Source organism: Siniperca chuatsi, linkage group LG3 (assembly GCF_020085105.1).
Source record: "Siniperca chuatsi isolate FFG_IHB_CAS linkage group LG3, ASM2008510v1, whole genome shotgun sequence".
Lineage (NCBI taxonomy): Eukaryota > Metazoa > Chordata > Actinopteri > Centrarchiformes > Sinipercidae > Siniperca > Siniperca chuatsi.
The window spans coordinates 1,457,929-1,476,805 of NC_058044.1; the positions used below are offsets into that span (position 1 = coordinate 1,457,929).

General features: G+C 48.9%; 4 protein-coding genes across 8 annotated transcripts in view; 3 read left to right on the top strand and 1 right to left on the bottom strand.

The window, feature by feature from the left end:
* Positions 1–18,877, top strand: part of LOC122873026 (NACHT, LRR and PYD domains-containing protein 12-like) — a 657,912-nt gene that overhangs the window by 608,755 nt on the left and 30,280 nt on the right. The window lies entirely within an intron of this gene.
* LOC122873028 (NACHT, LRR and PYD domains-containing protein 12-like) overlaps positions 1–18,877 on the top strand; it is a 1,034,258-nt gene that overhangs the window by 411,398 nt on the left and 603,983 nt on the right. The gene's annotated exons all lie outside the window — the stretch shown is intronic.
* LOC122873033 (NACHT, LRR and PYD domains-containing protein 3-like) overlaps positions 1–18,877 on the bottom strand; it is a 573,599-nt gene that overhangs the window by 118,368 nt on the left and 436,354 nt on the right. The gene's annotated exons all lie outside the window — the stretch shown is intronic.
* On the top strand, positions 748–17,847 carry slc22a7a (solute carrier family 22 member 7a). Its single transcript, XM_044189378.1, has 10 exons — positions 748–1,244; positions 3,045–3,148; positions 11,144–11,298; positions 12,730–12,898; positions 13,007–13,130; positions 13,964–14,067; positions 14,157–14,371; positions 14,545–14,653; positions 15,423–15,629; positions 16,713–17,847. Exons 1-10 carry the CDS (start codon positions 879–881, stop codon positions 16,798–16,800), a joined length of 1,641 nt encoding a protein of 546 aa, XP_044045313.1. The 5' UTR covers positions 748–878; the 3' UTR covers positions 16,801–17,847.

Consider the following 18,877-nt stretch of genomic DNA (forward strand, 5'->3'; position numbering starts at 1 on the left):
CATGCGTTTTTAATTCTTCTTTCATTGTATATATGGCTCTACGGTGGTATTTAATGGCAGACCATAAAGATCTATTACGCTCGGAAAACATGGTGACACAGAAGCATCCGTGAACGCGCCAGCAGGGAGTTTTATAAGGAAGCACATCAGTCAATCTGACGAAAAACACAGCAGGAATATAAACTTGTACAACACCGACTTTATGACTCGTGACACAAGACGGACGGATTCAATACGCTGAGAAATCATTTATTCACACACTTTCAGTCACTGACATAGTGCTTTCCCTAGCCCCTAACCCTAATCATCACAACTAAGTGCCTAACCATAACCCTAACCTTAACCTAATTGTACCCTGAACCCTAAAACCAAGTCTTAACCCTCAAAAAGCCGTCTCCACCCGTGGGGACCTCGGTTTTTGTGCCCACAGGTTAGTGGGCGTTCAGGTTAAAGTCCCCACTGGGATATAAAAACATGACACACACCTTCAGAGGACTTTACATTGACTTACATTCATTCTCTGGAGACTTACCCTAACCACCACTTGCCTAACCCTGACCTTTAACCAAGTCTTCTCCCTGCATTTTATCCCCTTAAGCAAGGGAAGTTCCCGCAATGTGACTGCGTAAACAGATTTATGTCCCCACAACATTAGTAATACCCGCCCACACACACACACACACACACACACACACACAAAGCACCTCCCTCTCACTGAGTTTTCTGCCTGATTGTAAGGAGCTGATTGTCTTCAGCAACAGACTGAGAGAGAGACACAGAGAAACATTAGAGGACGAGTAGAGAGAGAGAGTTCAGACATTGGACGAGTCCTCACAGACAGACACAGATCTCAGCGTCGGCTCTTCCGTCTCGTCACCATGAGGTTTGAGGAGATCCTTGACGATGTTGGCGGCTTCTCCAAGTTCCAGTTCCTGCTCCTGTTGATCCTGTGCCTCCCCCGCGCCATCCTCCCCCTCCACTTCCTCCTGCACAACTTCGTCTCTGCGACACCTCCTCACCGCTGCGCCCTCGGGACCCCGGAGGATGGTGACGAGGTGTCGCTGAGCTCCGACCCCGAGGCGCTGGCCCTCAGGATCCCGCGTCAGGACGATGGCTCCTTCAGCTCCTGCAGAGTCTATGACCCCCCGCTGACCTTTGACCTCAGCCAAGGAAACAGGACGGCACCTTGTCCACATGGCTGGATCTACGACCAATCGCAGTTCAGCTCCACAACTTCCTCAGAGGTAAGGAGAAGCAAAAGTAAAGCCATTAATCAAAGTATTTGATCAGAAATGAAGAAGAGGCGTGCCACACACCAAAAACACTAAATTACTTACATTTATTCAAGGATTTTCTTCTTTGTTACCTGAAGTTCTTTGTATTAGAAGTCAAACTAAGTGTTAATGCTCACCTGGTAGACAGGTGCATAGGAAAATTAGATGTGTAAAAGAAAAGGCTGAATTCACGCACCACCGCAATTCAACATGTTCCAGACATGGACCTTCATCAGGCATCAAACACATTCACGTTTATAAAATAATTGTTTTTACATTTGTCTCATTCTAGTAATGTTTTCATCAGCTGTTTGGGATTTGATTGGTTGTTTTAGTCTGTGGTTTTATTACAAAGACGTGTTTGACATTGTGAATTTGATGCCTTATGAAGGTCCATGATGGAAACATCGTGTCTAATAACCTCAGTGCCAACTCTGTGCAGAAATTCAGCTTTTTCTTCCAAAAGTTTTAATATTAACATTGAGTGAAATGAAAGTCATTTAACGGTTCAGAAGGCTTCTTGGTCCAGTCAATACATTCAGCATGCTAACATGTTTAGCAGGTATAATGTTTGACATGTTCACCATGTTCTTAGTTTAGCATGTTAGCATGCTAACATTAGCTAATTAGCACTAAAAGTACAGACGGGAACGTCATCAGCTCTGCAGGTATTTGGTCAGAAACCAAAGTGTTGGACACGTTAACATGTCGACCTGATGGTGGTGCTAGATGGAAAGTCAGAGGATCAAAGTTATTACACTTCATCCTGAGCAGACCGTCCTCCCCAAAAATATGAACTTTCACCCAGGAGACCGCGGTCCGTGTCCTGTGTGAAACCAAAAGTCAGTGTTTAAGCGTTAAGTGTTTTTATTTTAAGTTACGTACATAAGTTGAGTTACGTCACGTAACGTACTTATTTTAACCCAAACCAAATCTTTTCCTAAAACTAAGTAGTTTTGGTGCCTAAACCTAACCAAACTGCGACCGTTTCACAACGTTAACCACATGTTTGTTACCATGACAACGAAGGTCCAGTACTCCTGTCTCTGGTACTCTCCAACGGTCACACACGCACACACACAGGAGATACATGATTCCACGATTTAATAAAGTTAGACTGAAGCACTCTTTTGTACACCAATCGATCCTAAAATTAAATATAGAGCTTAATCCCAGATCAAATGTATCTTTTAGGCCCTTGAATATTGTCTTCTGTGATTGTTTTGTTAATTTATGTATCTTTGTTTCTTCATCACAGAAAAGATTTTTTTTTTTGTCTTTTGAACAATTTCAGACTCGATCTGACAAAATGAGGGTCATTGGCAAACGACTTATTCTATCGTTTAGGACGTGTTGGCCAATCAGAGCTGAGTATGTAAATTACCAGCTCATCACATAAACACTCCACCTTTAAGTCCATGGTGACAATCTTTAGGGCTGAATTTTGCAACCGGTGATAAAGTTTCTTAAGCTGCAGCTCTCGAACGTCCACTGGATGCTGCTCCAAGAAAACTGACCGTATTGATGTAAATGGGAAAACCTCCAACTTTTCTCTACAAATTCAGTCAATACAGTTTTTACACAAAAAGTTCAGGAGTTAAATTCACTTTTTCTGAGTTCAGAATGTGTAAATGACAAAATATTTAAAAATTAAGATTTAGAGAGAGGTGTGTTTTTCAAACTCAGACTTCAGGCCCTTCAGAAACCTGTCGGCGACACCACAGACAGGTGTTATAGCGTCTGTGTTTTAACCTGTCTGTCGCTCTGCAGTGGGATCTGGTGTGTGACGACAAACAGCTGAATCAAGCTCTCGCCACCTACTTCTTCCTCGGGGTCACGTTTGGAGCCATTCTGTTCGGACATCTGTCTGACAAGTGAGTTCATCAGGATTTATCATATTTTAAACCCTCGCAGTCCCCTGATGCTGTGACACTGGAGATAAATAAAGGTATTAACTATTATTTATAACACCTCTGTCTGCAGCATTACTTCCACTTCGTGGTGGAGGAAGTGTCAATATGAAAAATACTCCATTACAAGTAAAAGTACATAAGTATAATTATCAGAATGTACCTAAAGTATCAAAAGTAAAAGAACTCGTAATGCGAAATGGCTCCGTTCAGAGTGTTAAAAAAAATTAATTCTTATAAAAGTGGAGCTGATTTTAACATGATGATCATGTTTTTTTACACTGCAAAATAAAATCTCCATCTTACTAAGTAATTATTAATTATAGTCCGAAAAGTATTTTTTTTTTATTAGTGGAAAAGTTGCCAGTTTTGTTTAATTATTTCAACCTGTTTGATAGAAATCAACTTCTTTCAAGAACTTTTCAGAAATAAGTGTGAGAAGGTGATAAAAAATGTCCCCTTATTCTAGAAAATCCATGAAACCAGTTTACTCTTCACTTGTTTTAGGAAAATAAGACTTTTAGGACGTAATAAAAATTACTTGGTAAGATGAAGATCTTTGCAGTGTGTGCGAAATGTAAAATGTAGCTAAAGTTGTCAGATAATGTAGTGCAGTAAAAAGTACAATATTTTCCCTGAAATATATAAAGTAGCAGAAAATAGAAATACTCAAGTACGTACAAGTACCTAACAATTGTACAGTACTTGTGTAAATGTACTTAGTTACTTTCCACCACATTACATTGAATTTGTGTGTTGATGCCATGTGACTGATGGGTTGTAGGTTCAAGACTCAGTGTGTGGGTGACACATTCTCACTGCCACTGTTATGTGCGTCCTACAAAAAGACCAAACATTATTATATTTACATTAAATGCTCTGAAAAGTGACGGTCCAGGCAAAATAACCTCCCGTATTATTTTCTGTCTAAACAACATGTCGTGGGTTGTCAAGCGGGGAACACTGGGAATACAAGGAGTTGGACCCAAACGCAGGCACAGTGTTACGGACAGACCACCGGAGACAATGGTAACGTGACTAGAGAGTTTATTGCAAACACAGAAGTATATAGAGAGGAGTAGATACTGTCCTTTCTCTTACGGATGGCGGAGGCGTGTGGGCACCGGGGCACCACACACCGAAGACGGGGAACACTCAGGAGCTCCGCACACAGGAGACAGACGGGAGCCAGGATTAGGAGCGGCACACTCAGGAGACGGTAGATCGATAGGAGCTGAGGTTTAGAGTTCGTAGCGAGAATTATCCAATATTCGTAGTGTTGAGTCCGTGAAACATACACAGGCAGACTGCTCTGATCTGTCCTTTGTAGAAACGAGACCGGACACTGACTGAGGTGCGGAGCTGGGTCTTATAGGGAGTAGGGTGGTTGATTATGTGCAGGTGTGCTAAAGGTGACAGGTGCTGGGAATTAATAATCAGGTGAGGGAGTGCAGAGTGACTGTGATGAGAATAGTGGCTGGTGAGGCAATGACAGGTTGTAACAGAACCCCCCTCTCCACGGCCAGCTCCTGAGGGCCGAAAGACCCCCTTCCCCGACACGTGGCCTGTCCTTGGGACCAAGCCGATCCGGGAGCTTATCGGAATCCGGTGCGTCGGGCGGTCGACCAGGAGCTTGGAGGCGGCGACGCGCGGAGAAGCGACCTCGGGCGGTCGACCAGGAGCTTGGAGAAGGCGGGGCGCGGAGCGACCTCGGCGGTCGACCAGGAGCTTGGAGAAGGCGGGGCGCCGGGCGACCTCGGGCGGTCGACCAGGAGCTTGAGAAGGCGGGGCGCCGGAGCGACCTCGGGCGGTCGACCAGGAGCTTGAGACGGCGAGGCCGGAGCGGAGACTGGAGAGGCGACCTCGGGCGGTCGACCAGGGGCTTGAGACGGCGAGGCCGGGCGGAGACTGGAGAGGCGACCTCGGGCGGTCGACCAGGGGCTTGAGACGGCGAGAGGCCGGAGCGGAGACTGGAGAGCGACCTCGGGCGGTCGACCAGGGGCTTGAGACGGCGAGAGGCCGGAGCGCGAGACTGGAGAGGCGACCTCGGGCGGTCGACCAGGGGCTTGAGACGGCGAGAGGCCGGAGCGGAGACTGGAGAGGCGCCTCGGGCGGTCGACCGGGAGCTTGGGCGGGCTGGAGATAGACGCGACCTCGGGCGGACGCGACCAGGAGCCTGGAGACGGCGAGAGGCCGCGCGCGACCTCTGGCGGTCGACCAGGAGCTTGGAGACGGCGGGAGGCCGGAGCTGGGACTTGAGAGGAGTCCTCCGGCTGGAAACCGGAGCGGATTCTGGCCGGCTGCTGACCTCGGGCAGAAAACCGGAGCGAGACTGGAGAGGAGTCTTCCGGCTGGAAACCGGAGCGGACTCTGGCGGCTGCTGACCTCCGGGCAGAAAACCGGAGCGAGACTGGAGAGGAGTCTTCCGGGCAGGAAACCGGAGCGGACTCTGGCCGGCTGCTGACCTCCGGCAGGAAACGGAGCCGAGACTGGAGAGGACTCTGGCGGCTGCAGACCTCCGGGCAGGAAACCGGGCCGAGACTGGAGAGGAGTCTTCCGGGCTGGAAACCGGAGCGGACTCTGGCCGGCTGCTGACCTCCGGGCAGAAAACCGGGCCGAGACTGGAGAGGAGTCTTCCGGCAGGAAACCGGAGCGGACTCTGGCCGGCTGCTGACCTCCGGGCAGGAAACCGGGCCGAGACTGGAGAGGACTCTGGCCGGCTGCAGACCTCCGGGCAGGAAACCGGAGCCGAGACTGGAGAGGACTCTGGCCGGCTGCAGACCTCCGGGCAGGAAACCGGGCCGAGACTGGAGAGGACTCTGGCCGCTGCAGACCTCCGGGCAGGAAACCGGAGCGGACTCTGGCCGGCTGCAGACCTCCGGGCAGGAATCCGGAGCGGACTCTGGCCGGCTGCAGACCTCCGGACTGGCATCCGGAGCGGACTCTGGCCGGCTGCAGACCTCGGACTGGCATCCGGAGCGGACTCTGGCCGGCTGCAGACCTCGGACTGGCATCCGGAGCGGACTCTGGCCGGCTGCAGACCTCCGGACTGGCATCCGGAGCGGACTCTGGCAGGCTGCAGACCTCCGACTGGCATCCGGAGCTGACTCTGGCAGGCTGCAGACCTCCGGACAGGAATCCGGAGCGGACTCTGGCAGGCTGCAGACCTCGGACAGGAATCCGGAGCGGACTCTGGCAGGCTGCAGACCTCCGGACCGGAATCGGAGCGGACTCTGGCAGGCTGCAGACCTCGGACCGGAATCCGGAGCGGACTCTGGCAGGCTGCAGACCTCCGGACCGAATCCGGAGCGGACTCTGGCAGGCTGCAGACCTCCGGACCGGAATCCGGAGCGGACTCTGGCAGGCTGCAGACCTCCGGACCGGAATCCGGAGCGGACTCTGGCAGGCTGCAGACCTCCGGACCGGAATCCGGAGCGGACTCTGGCAGGCTGCAGACCTCCGGACCGGAATCCGGAGCGGACTCTGGCAGGCTGCAGACCTCGGACCGGAATCCGGAGCTGACTCTGGCAGGCTGCAGACCTCCGGACCGAATCCGGAGCTGACTCTGGCAGGCTGCAGACCTCGGACCGAATCCGGAGCTGACTCTGGCAGGCTGCAGACCTCCGGACCGGAATCGAGGCTGACTCTGGCAGGCTGCAGACCTCGGACCGGAATCCGGGCTGACTCTGGCAGGCTGCAGACCTCGGACCGAATCCGGAGCTGACTCTGGCAGGCTGCAGACCTCCGGACCGAATCGGGGCGGAGCCTGGGGACACTGGCGACTGGCGGACCTCCGGCGGAAACCGGGCAGCGGAGCCTGGGGACACTGGCGACTGGCGGACCTCCGGGCGGAAACCGGAGCGGAGCCTGGGGACACTGGCGACTGGCGGACCTCGGGCGGAAACCGAGCGGAGCCTGGGGACACTGGCGACTGGCGGACCTCCGGGCGGAAACCGGAGCGGAGCCTGGGGACACTGGCGACTGGCGGACCTCCGGGCGGAAACCGGAGCGGAGCCTGGGGACACTGGCGACTGGCGGACCTCCGGCCGGAAACCGGAGCGGAGCCTGGGGACACTGGCGACTGGCGGACCTCCGGGCGGAAACCGGAGCGGAGCCTGGGGACACTGGCGACTGGCGGACCTCCGGGCGGAAACCGGAGCGGAGCCTGGGGACACTGGCGACTGGCGGACCTCCGGCCGAAACCGGAGCGGAGCCTGGGGACCCTGGCGACTGGCGGACCTCGGGCGGAAACCGGAGCGGAGCCTGGGGACCCTGGCGACTGGCGGACCTCCGGGCCGGAAACCGGAGCGGAGCCTGGGGACACTGGCGACTGGCGGACCTCCGGGCGAAACCGGAGCGGAGCCTGGGGACACTGGCGACTGGCGGACCTCGGGCGGAAACCGGGCGGAGCCTGGGGACACTGGCGACTGGCGGACCTCGGGCCGGAAACCGGAGCGGAGCCTGGGGACACTGGCGACTGGCGGACCTCCGGCCGGAAACCGGAGCGGAGCCTGGGGACACTGGCGACTGGCGGACCTCCGGGCGGAAACCGGAGCGGAGCCTGGGGACCCTGGCGACTGGCGGACCTCCGGGCCGGAAACCGGAGCGGAGCCTGGGGACACTGGCGACTGGCGGACCTCCGGGCGGAAACCGGAGCGGAGCCTGGGGACACTGGCGACTGGCGGACCTCCGGGCGGAAACCGGAGCGGAGCCTGGGGACACTGGCGACTGGCGGACCTCCGGGCCGGAAACCGGAGCGGAGCCTGGGGACACTGGCGACTGGCGGACCTCCGGGCCGGAAACCGGAGCGGAGCCTGGGGACACTGGCGACTGGCGGACCTCCGGGCCGGAAACCGGAGCGGAGCCTGGGGACACTGGCGACTGGCGGACCTCCGGGCCGGAAACCGGAGCGGAGCCTGGGGACACTGGCGACTGGCGGACCTCCGGGCGGAAACCGGGCGGAGCCTGGGGACACTGGCGACTGGCGGACCTCGGGCGGAAACCGAGCGGAGCCTGGGGACACTGGCGACTGGCGGACCCCGGGCCGAAACCGAGGCGGAGCCTGGGGACACTGGCGACTGGCGGACCCCGGGCGAAACCGGAGCGGAGCCTGGGGACACTGGCGACTGGCGGACCCCGGGCGGAAACCGGAGCGGAGCCTGGGGACACTGGCGACTGGCGGACCTCCGGCCGGAAACCGGAGCGGAGCCTGGGGACACTGGCGACTGGCGGACCCCGGGCCGGAAACGGAGCGGAGCCTGGGGACACTGGCGACTGGCGGACCTCCGGGCCGGAAACCGGAGCGGAGCCTGGAGACACTGGCGACTGGCGGGCCGGCGGCGAAGGCTGGGACCCTCTGGAGACAGGCGGCGAAGGCTGGGACCCTCTGGAGACAGGCGGCGAAGGCTGGGACCCTCTGGAGACAGGCGGCGAAGGCTGGGACCCTCTGGAGACAGGCGGCGAAGGCTGGGACCCTCTGGAGACAGGCGGCGAAGGCTGGGACCCTCTGGAGACAGGCGGCGAAGGCTGGGACCCTCTGGAGACAGGCGGCGAAGGCTGGGACCCTCTGGAGACAGACGGCGGCGGCTGCGCCTCGGGGCAAGAGGCAGGCGGCGGCGGCCGCGGCGGCGGCTGCGCCTCAGGGCTAGAGGTAGGCGGTGGTGGCGGCAGCTGCGCCTCAGGGCTAGAGGCAGGCGGCGGCGGCTGGCAGACAGGTTGGGGATTCGTGGATGACCATAGGTTCGGCGGGCCAAACTCCTGGCAGAATCTCGCCAGGAAGAGGTCCAGAGAATGGAGAACTGCCTCTTCCTTAACCGCCAGGGATCCGGCCCAGTGCAGTGCCGGACCGGCTAGCCGAAGCACCACGAAGGCTACCTGTGTCCGCTCAGACGGGAACTGATCAGGGTGTAACAGGAACGCGAAGAAGCGCCGTGAGGAACTCTTCGCAATTTTCCACTCTACCGGAGAAAATCCCGACTGTAGAAACTCGTCCACCGCAATAAAGGGACTAGGAGGCTGAGGATATATCGTTTGGCCAACTCCCAGGTGAAGTAGGGAAGTTTTGGCCGTCATCTTTGTTCACCGGTCCGGTCTTCTGTTACGGACAGACCACCGGAGACAATGGTAACGTGACTAGAGAGTTTATTGCAAACACAGAAGTATATAGAGAGGAGTAGATACTGTCCTTTCTCTTACGGATGGCGGAGGCGTGTGGGCACCGGGGCACCACACACCGAAGACGGGGAACACTCAGGAGCTCCGCACACAGGAGACAGACGGGAGCCAGGATTAGGAGCGGCACACTCAGGAGACGGTAGATCGATAGGAGCTGAGGTTTAGAGTTCGTAGCGAGAATTATCCAATATTCGTAGTGTTGAGTCCGTGAAACATACACAGGCAGACTGCTCTGATCTGTCCTTTGTAGAAACGAGACCGGACACTGACTGAGGTGCGGAGCTGGGTCTTATAGGGAGTAGGGTGGTTGATTATGTGCAGGTGTGCTAAAGGTGACAGGTGCTGGGAATTAATAATCAGGTGAGGGAGTGCAGAGTGACTGTGATGAGAATAGTGGCTGGTGAGGCAATGACGGGTTGTAACACACAGAGGCAGAGCTGGTAATGTTCAATGATTTACTGGAGAACCAGAGGCTCACGTGGTGGTGAGGCAGGTAGAGATCAAAACCAAAAGGCAGTCCAAATCAGGCAAACACATCCAAATACCAGGCAGAAAAGCCAAAATCCAATCAGGCAGAAAGTCCAAATACTAGGGTGGCAAGTCAAAAAAACAAGAAAACACAAAGGAAGGGCAGGAATGCTCGACACATGGAAGAAGACAAACTGGCAAAGAACAAAGGAAGATCACAAGCTAAAATACACTCAGGTGAAGTTAGAAAATGAGACGTGTGAAGCGTTTCGAGTGGTCGGAAGACTAGAAAGGTGCTATACAAGTGCAGTCCATTTACCATTTACATGTCAGTACATTGAAGTGAATGAAATTGCTGAAAAAAACAAAAAATAAATAGCAAATAGAGCTACAGTCCTGGCTTCATGACATTAAAACAGACCTTTCCTCTCACGTGTGCCTCTGATCAAGGCTTTTTTGCTTTTCAGTAACAAAGTCAGCTGCTGCTCTGCTGATACAAACGTGTGTGTGTGTGTGTGTGTATGTGAGCATGTGTGTGCGGTAATAACTGCAGATTCTCCACATGACTCTATATTGAATAAGCCCCCAAAAAGTCAGTTACCTAATAAACCCATGTCATTGATTACCAACTGTCTCCACATGATTGTATCTCTGCACACACACACACACACACACACACACACACACACACACACACACACGCGCTTGTATCAGCAGAGCAGCAGCTGACTTTGTTACTGAAAAGCACTTTGAATCGCTTTGTTGTTGAAAAGGTGCTGTACAAATAAACTTGCCTTGCCTGAATAAAGGTTGTAAACTAATAATGAAGTGAGTCACGGCAGATCAGTTTTGGATGAATTGAACTGATTTGAGCAGCTCAGGCTGAGCTGTGGGAGGTTCAGGCAGGTGAAAAACATCAATGACCGGTTTGCCCAGTTGTAATACAATTTTAGATTTTAATTTTACATTTTTTTTTTAATTTAAATTTTCTTCTGAGCACTTTAAGGACTTCTCATCCGTGTTGGCTCGAAAGTCAAACTTCATTCTTGATCTTGGAAACAGCAACTGACAAAACAATCTCACTTCGAGGTCGCCTCCGTATCTGTTCCGGAGCTTTTGATCATATCACTCGACTAAATGAACCTTGAAGTTCAGGAATGAACTTTGAAACTCAGCTCTTAAGCTGACTTAAAGAGCCCTCAAAGTGCTCAGTAAAAAATTCTACGACAAGTGAGCAAACTCCATCTGCAGATGAAGCTCCTGTGATTTGATCGAAAGCTCCAGACCAGCTACTAAAGTGATGAGTGTGTGTTGCAGGTTTGGTCGTAAGTCGATGCTTCTGGTGGCTTTAATCTCTGCCACCATGCTGGGTGTCGCCTCCGCCTTCTCCACCTCCTACGTCATGTTCGCCGTCTGCAGAGCGCTCTGCGGCGTGGCCCTCAGCGGGATGTCGATCATCGGCGTGGTCCTCGGTAAGAACTCAAAGACACAATTCAAAACAAAAACACATTCACTTCAGGCTGAGATCACTTCCTCATTATGTTGTTATGATAAACAGCTCGTATGAGGGGTTTTTTGGTGATCAAATGTATTTTTTAACTGTTATCCTCAGACGATGATTTCACCAACTAATTTTCTCAGGAAATCCAATCGTTATCTAACGATCAGGACTTAACGGTCTTATTCATTTGGAAACACTTAATAATTATATTTCCACACACAGTATGTGATACTTGCAGGTGCTTCACAGTAAAAGCCCTCTGACAGAATCCCAAATAAGCCCCCGATCCCATCAGAAGGGGACCCGAGCAGACTTCATCCAATTAGTCCCAAGAATAAAAACAATACTGTCGTCCTGAAAGGACCTAATCTATCAATTAACAAGCAGCGCAGTGGAAACGACCCGAAATGTAGTAATAGAATTATTCATTCCAACAATAATTTGTTTTTATGCTTCATTTATAGAAATAATGTAAATTCCTGTTTTCACCACAACAATAAAACATTCTGTAGATCTATAAATATTTCTACTGTTCATCTTATTGTCTGGCTGAATTTGTCCCTAAAGGGACGAAAAAATGGGCAAATTATTTGATTTATATTTATATTGTTCCATTGTTTAACAAAAATAGCGATAGTCAGTAATTGTCATTTAATAAATAATAAATAATATAATAAAACTTTATTTATAGAGCACTTATCAAAACAGAGTACAAAGTGCTTCACAACGAGAAAAATAAAATAACACAGTGAATGACGAAATATAAAGAAATAAAACACATGAAATACAGAAAAACAATAAAATAAACAGTAAAATAAACAGCCATGAATACCATGAATGTTTTACGTCCACTGATTTCCTAAAACATTTATAGCACGTGATCAGATCTGGTAGTGTCCTCAGATCCACTTTGTTTATTTGACATACTGACATACAGACTCGAGACCTGACCCGACGACGCTGAGTATAATTTGGACCCGGTCTGACTCGAGTCCTGGGTCGGGTCTCAGTTCCTCAGAATGGAGTGGACCTGTGAAGACCTGTAGCACAGGGAACTATTAATACCTTCTGTATTTTATCAGTTTTTGTCAGAAGGGCAACGACAGCGTAATACTGAATGAATGCTGGATATGAAGATGGTTGTTGTTATTATCTTGTGTACGTCATGAAGCAGCTACAATCTGCTTTTTCATAGTATAGTGAGTACACTGTGCATATCGGTCTACATACTGACAGCATGTTATTCATTATTCTTATTATTCTTATGGTCCTGTTATCTATGACCAAAGGTAGAAATCTGGCTCTTTTGTCGCATTTAAAATCAAATTGGTTTTGTGTGTGGAAGAAGTGTTTATGCATCTCACTGAAGTCTGTTTGCTGTTATCGCTCACTCGCTGCTCAGGTGTCGAGTGGACGGACGTGAAGCACCGGACCTTCACCGGCACCGTCATGAGTTTGTCGTGGAGCGCGGGGAACATGCTCCTGGCCCTGCTGGCCTACTCCATACGAGACTGGAGACACCTGACGATGGCGGTGACGGCGCCCTGCATCGTTGCCATCATCTCCTGGTGGTAAGGTGGAAGTTAGGAGGAGTTCCCATTCTCCATGCTGACCGTAAACTTCTTAGCTTCTTAGCGTCTCTGTGTTTTTAAAAGCCAGTGTCCTCCGTCTGTGTTCAGGTGGCTGCCGGAGTCGGCCCGCTGGCTGCTGGCCAACGGCAGAGCAGAGGAAGCCAAGAAGTATCTGGTTCAGTGCGCTAAAATGAACGGGAAGAACGAATACACATCCAAACTGGACACCGAGGTGCAGCTGACTGACTCAATATGAACGTCCAGCATTAATAAAAGCTATTGATGAGTTCAATCTCAAATCCATATCTTTGCCTCACTGGCAGAGAGGATTCAGGGTGTCGATCTGTCCGTCTGCACTTCCAGAACCGTCAATGAAACTCACCACTCGCGAATTAAAAGTCTATCAGGAACGAGAGGGATGATGCCCTTTGAGCCACTGGAAGGCTTTTAATGTGAAACATCTGTGCAGGAAGTGTTGACTTTCATTGACGGGAACTTGGAAAAATGGCAAAATGGAAAAACCTGGAATTATTTATAGAAAGAAAACAGTATGTGTGTTAAATAGAAAGTGCTTTCTGCAGAGTGGCGACTATAACTGTGTTGTTGTAGAAAAATAAACATTATACTGAATTCATCAAGACAGCAGGTAAGCACAGAGGACGTGAGTTTGGATCATCAGCGTATAAATTCAGGAGCAGCTCAAACAGGGTGATGTCTTTTTAAAATATGATGACACTGATTCATAAAACAGAGGAAAGACGAAATGAAGGCCTGTCTCTAATGTCCAACATGTGTAACATAAAGCCAACTTCACTACAGTGATGGACTCTGTTAAAGATACATATGGCCGCCAGTCATTTTTGACATAAACAAACAATCTTGATACGCATTCCTTAGATTTGTTTTTTTTAAAGAAAAGTGACCAAGATACATTTTGCAGTGTAAAAAATCAACTCTGACCTCAAACATATCTTTGTTATCTATGTTTCATCTGCAGTAATCCATCATGGGCCGGTGAATGGGTCGAGCTCTGCCGCCTCACTGTTTGACGTGTGCTTGTTTCAGGATCTGGGGAAGGCGACTGTGTCTGAGGTGAAGAACCACTCCTTCCTGGATCTGGTCAAAACACCCCAGATGAGGAAGATCACCCTCTGTTCCGGATTGTTCTGGTACTGAATGATCCTTTGACTTTTGACCTCGTTGTCCGCTGTGCAGCCCTCCAAGCTGCTGTGTGTTCATACTGACTGTGTACCTGCAGGTTTGCTGTTGCCTTCCTGTACTACGGTATCAGCTTCAAGATCTCAGGTTTTGGCGTCAGTATCTACCTCACACAGTTCATCTACGGCGCCATCGAAGTTCCCGCCAAAATCCTGACCTTCTTCATCCTGGACTGGATCGGCCGGCGGAACGGCCAGGCGTGGTTTCTGATCACAACGGGAGCTCTGATTGGAGTAAACACGGCCATACCTTTAGGTGACATCACTTCCTGTCTCTGCACACACATACACAAACGTGACATTTTGAGGTTGCAGACTTGATAAGATTCATTTCACATGTCAGTAATAAATCTGCACAGATCCAATCTTTAATTAAAAAGATGACTTTGACATTTCTAGACCCTCACACATGATCTGCTTCTCTTTTAGAGTACTCGGTGCTTCGTACGTGCATCGCTGTGGTGGCGAAGGGTTTCTCAGAGGCGGCGTTCACCACAGCGTTCCTTTACTCAGCGGAACTCTTCCCAACCATCCTCAGGTAAAACCCCAAATTTGGCCTGCAGTGTAATTATATTTGGCCTGCGAGGCAATACCAAATGACTACTATAGCTGGCCCGCCAGTATTATACAGCGCATTCACCACTAATACTACAAATCCCATAATGCTCTGCAGTTGTTTTGGCGCGTCCTCTGTGACAGTAGTCATAGCGACCTCATGCTACAACTGTCATCGTGCTACCCCTTCCCAAAAATGGCAAAAGAAAGGCAGAAAACAGGAGCTTTTTGGCCAGGTGGGAGCAGAATATCTGTTTACATATGTAAAAGACACACCTGTTAAAAAATACATAAAAATAATATCAAAAATAAATATCTTTTACGTTGAAATTTGGTTCAAAGCAAATGTCAATTCAAATATTTTCATTTCCCTATAATTTTGTTGGGGACTGTATATTGTATGGTAATAAGCGTTGCTTGTTCCATATTCAGTGTTAAAGCAAAACTTGTTTGGGTCCATGTTAAAAGGTTCATTTGTTCAATGTTGGCCCGCGACTTTGTTCAAGTTTTAAATTTTGGCCCACTGTGTATTTGAGTTTGTGGTGGAGCTAAAATAAAAAGTTTGTCCTGAGGGTGGCGCTAGAGGGAAGCAGCAATGGGTTCAGGACATTGCATGGAAAGGTGACCAGACATTGTCAAGGTTTCTTGATCTGGACCAAAATGTTGGACCCACATTGGCGTCCTCAGGCCCTGCAGCCAATGAGACAAACACATTGGTGGTGAAAATGACTCCTGGTTGTGTTGTTGGACAGGCAGTGTGGTTTAGGCTACACCTCGTGTGTCTGTCGGATCGGGAGTTCCCTGGCTCCGATGATCATGCTGCTGGAGGACGTCTGGCTTCTTCTGCCGCCGCTGATCTTCGCTGGGACAGGGATCGTCAGCGGCAGCTTGGTCTACATGCTCCCAGAGACGCTCAACGTCTGTCTGCCTGAAAACATCTTCGATGTCGAGGAGGGCAGGTAGAGTTTTTTTTTGTTATGTTTGTCTTCATAAGATTTTTCTACTGCTTCATCTCTGTGCTCTGGTCAAGTCACAGCTCTGTATCTCACCTGTGAAAGCCTGACTTTCATGCAGGAGACTGGGGATTGTGTCCTTTCACAGACCTTCACCTTAACCACCATCTTTCCCTAACCATACAATAGTTGCCACGTGCAGATATTGTAGAAGAGTATTTTAAAAACATTAGCTCTGGACATATAAGAAAGGTTTTCATTTAATGTGATCCAGAGTTTTGCAGAATCATCATCATCAGTTGGATTGAATTTCTCCTTAAAGGGAACAATAACCTTCAAAATCTCTACAGTGGAACAGAGATGCTAAAGTCTTCTGGGCTCTTAATTAACTACTCAGCGAATTACTCATGAATCTCATCGTTTTATTGGTTTTATTGCTCTCCCCGCAGACTACCGGCTTCACCACAACTAATGTTATTTCTGATGTCCTGTCTTTCATCCCACTACAGTTAGTTATTTGGACGTCCAGACTAAAGTAATTATATTGAAATTAGGTTTGTGTGGTTCTCAATTAGAGTCTTTTTTTGGGTTGTTGTTGTACATTAGTTTAGAATTGCCATCAAATACTTAGCTTTAGCTGCTTGCTAGTAAAATGTTTTCATTAGCAAGGAAAAAATTGTTACAGTTTGGCAAGCAGGGAACAGGGAAAGGACCCAAATGCTGCTAGCCGAGGCAGACAGGAGGATTACAATGATTTAATGATATGTAGCTTACAGGCAGGTACATGTAGGTAGGCAGCCAGACCGGTAGACAGGCAGGAGGGTACAGGTCCAGGTAACAAAGAACACAAAGCAAAATCCAACATTGCAACTAGGACGAACTGACAAAGAGCAAAGGAATCACACAGACTAAATACACTCAGGTGAGGGGAGATAACAAGACACAGGTTAAACTAGTCTGGGCAGGGCAGACAATCAAAACTGAAGGAAGTAATGCACAAAACACAAAGGAGAGGTGAGTATTACAAAATAAAACAGGAAATGACTAAACTCAAGCATCACATAAAATAACTACTTTCTTTCTGTTCAGACACAGACAAAGTGATGCAAACAGAGACGCAAAGATGGAGCTGAAGAAAATAAACTCTACAGACTCAACAGCCGCACAGGACAACTGATGAGCTGCAGGAACAGCAGTGGAAATGAGAGTTTGTTCCTGGTGGTCCTGGTTGGTTAAACGATGAATTGTTGCTGCAGTCTGTGTGGAGTCTGCAGACGGATGTGGATGGATCGGTGCTTTTTGATTTTCCTTTTGACCTCAAATGTATGTTAGAATAAAAATGTACTGTGTGTTCAGGACAACACAGCAGACAGAATTTGTCTTTTTAGTATTTTGAGTCTTCTTTATAGACTTGTTTTAAAGCCTTCTAGCTGCTGATGATACTCAGCTGTCAGTCAACTGACAGTGAGTATTGAGTTTCAGGACTCAACTGTGTTACAGCTGATGAATTTTCACTTTGTACATCTACTGATATAAAATGAAGACTATGCAAATAAATTTTTTTGTGTATATTTGTCTTCTTCACTTTTAGTCATTTTCTGCTTTAAAAAACTAACCCAACAGTTTCTTTTCCTTTCAGTTTCCTTTAAGTTGGCAGTTTCTGCCAACTCTGCCCATAAAGGCTGATTAGAAACAACAAAATCCCAGTTTTTACCCAGAATGCAACGATGTTAGCAAAAAAAGAAGAAAAGAAAGGAAGAAAGAGACCGACAGACATTTTCCTCAAATACTTCATAGTTCTTGATGAGCAGGATATTAGATCAAAAACAGAACTAATAGAGAGTGAATATTGGACACAAACACGACTCTGTGTCTGCTGGATGTGGAAGAAGGCAGTTGTTTGCTAACATGTTAGCATCAACGACTTTACATTACATTGATCACTTGTCACGTGTCTGTCAGTTTGTTCTGCTGCCTCTCGGTGGCCTAAACTCAACGAATACAGCTTTAACTCAATAATGTGTGACAAAAAACTTCAAATGGTAAAACAACTCTTCCGTATAATGTCTAATAGGAACTGTAAATATAACCAGACTAAGACTCTGCTAGCAGCTCTGTGAGGCTGTACTTACACACAGCGGTGCTTAGAGCTAAATGCTAACATCGGCATGCTAACATGCTCACAATGATAATGCTAACATGCTGATGTTCAGCAGGTATAATGTTTACCATGTTCACCATTTTAGATTAGTGTGTTAGCGTGCTAACATTTGCTAATTGGCAGTAAACACAGAGTACAGCTGAGGCTGATGAGAATGTATTTGGCCACAAACGAAAGTATTGGACAAATTAAAGTATTGATTGATCACCAAAGTTATTACAATTCATCCCGAGGGGAACCTGTATGTCTGAACCAAATTAGATGAGAATCGTTATAATAGTTGTTGAGATTGTTGAGTCCATAGAGCCACACTGCTAGCATGGATATGAAGTTCATCAGTACAAAAATGCCTCTGGATATTACGAAATACATTTCTGGCTTTGATTGGCAGGTTGGTGTGTAGCAGGTTAGTGATGAAGCCTCCATGTCCTTCAGGTGTTCACTGTGTGAAGTGTCTTTCAATGCTGAAGGCAGTGCATCAGGAACTGATGGCCTCGCATCGCTCTCCAATCAGTTCCTGATGCAGTATCATCAACATCAGGAAACCTGTCCGTCATTGGTGGATACGCAGTTATACTTACCTGTACATGAGACACACAGAGACACAATATAACTCACAGAGCAAGTTAAACCTGACGTGTTTATATAAAAGAGTTACTTAAAAATGAAGAAAGTTTCCAAGAATTGGTAAATTTTAATCTAAAAAAACGTCAAATTAACAAGACAAAAAGTGAGTGATATCAGAGAAGAGAAATGAATAAAAACAACTTGATGAGCCGCTCACCTCTCAACTGAGAGAACGACTACAAATATATAAAGTTGTAAACATAAAATCAAGGGAAAGCAACTGTTAAAAAGGCTCAGATCATTATTTATTTCCATTACTAATATTGCTCCACTTTCCCTGCATGACATGCCTTATATTTAACTTGGGTGGCGCCCCCTTGAGGCTGTCCTGGTCCTCTGGTAGGAAGTGATGGTGCTGCGTTCAGGTGAACCTCGGGCGGCTCTGTGAGAAAACTCGAAGCTCACAGTTGCCAGCTGAGATTAAACTGGATCACAGCTGTTTCCTGTAAACACAGCATCCTCTGGA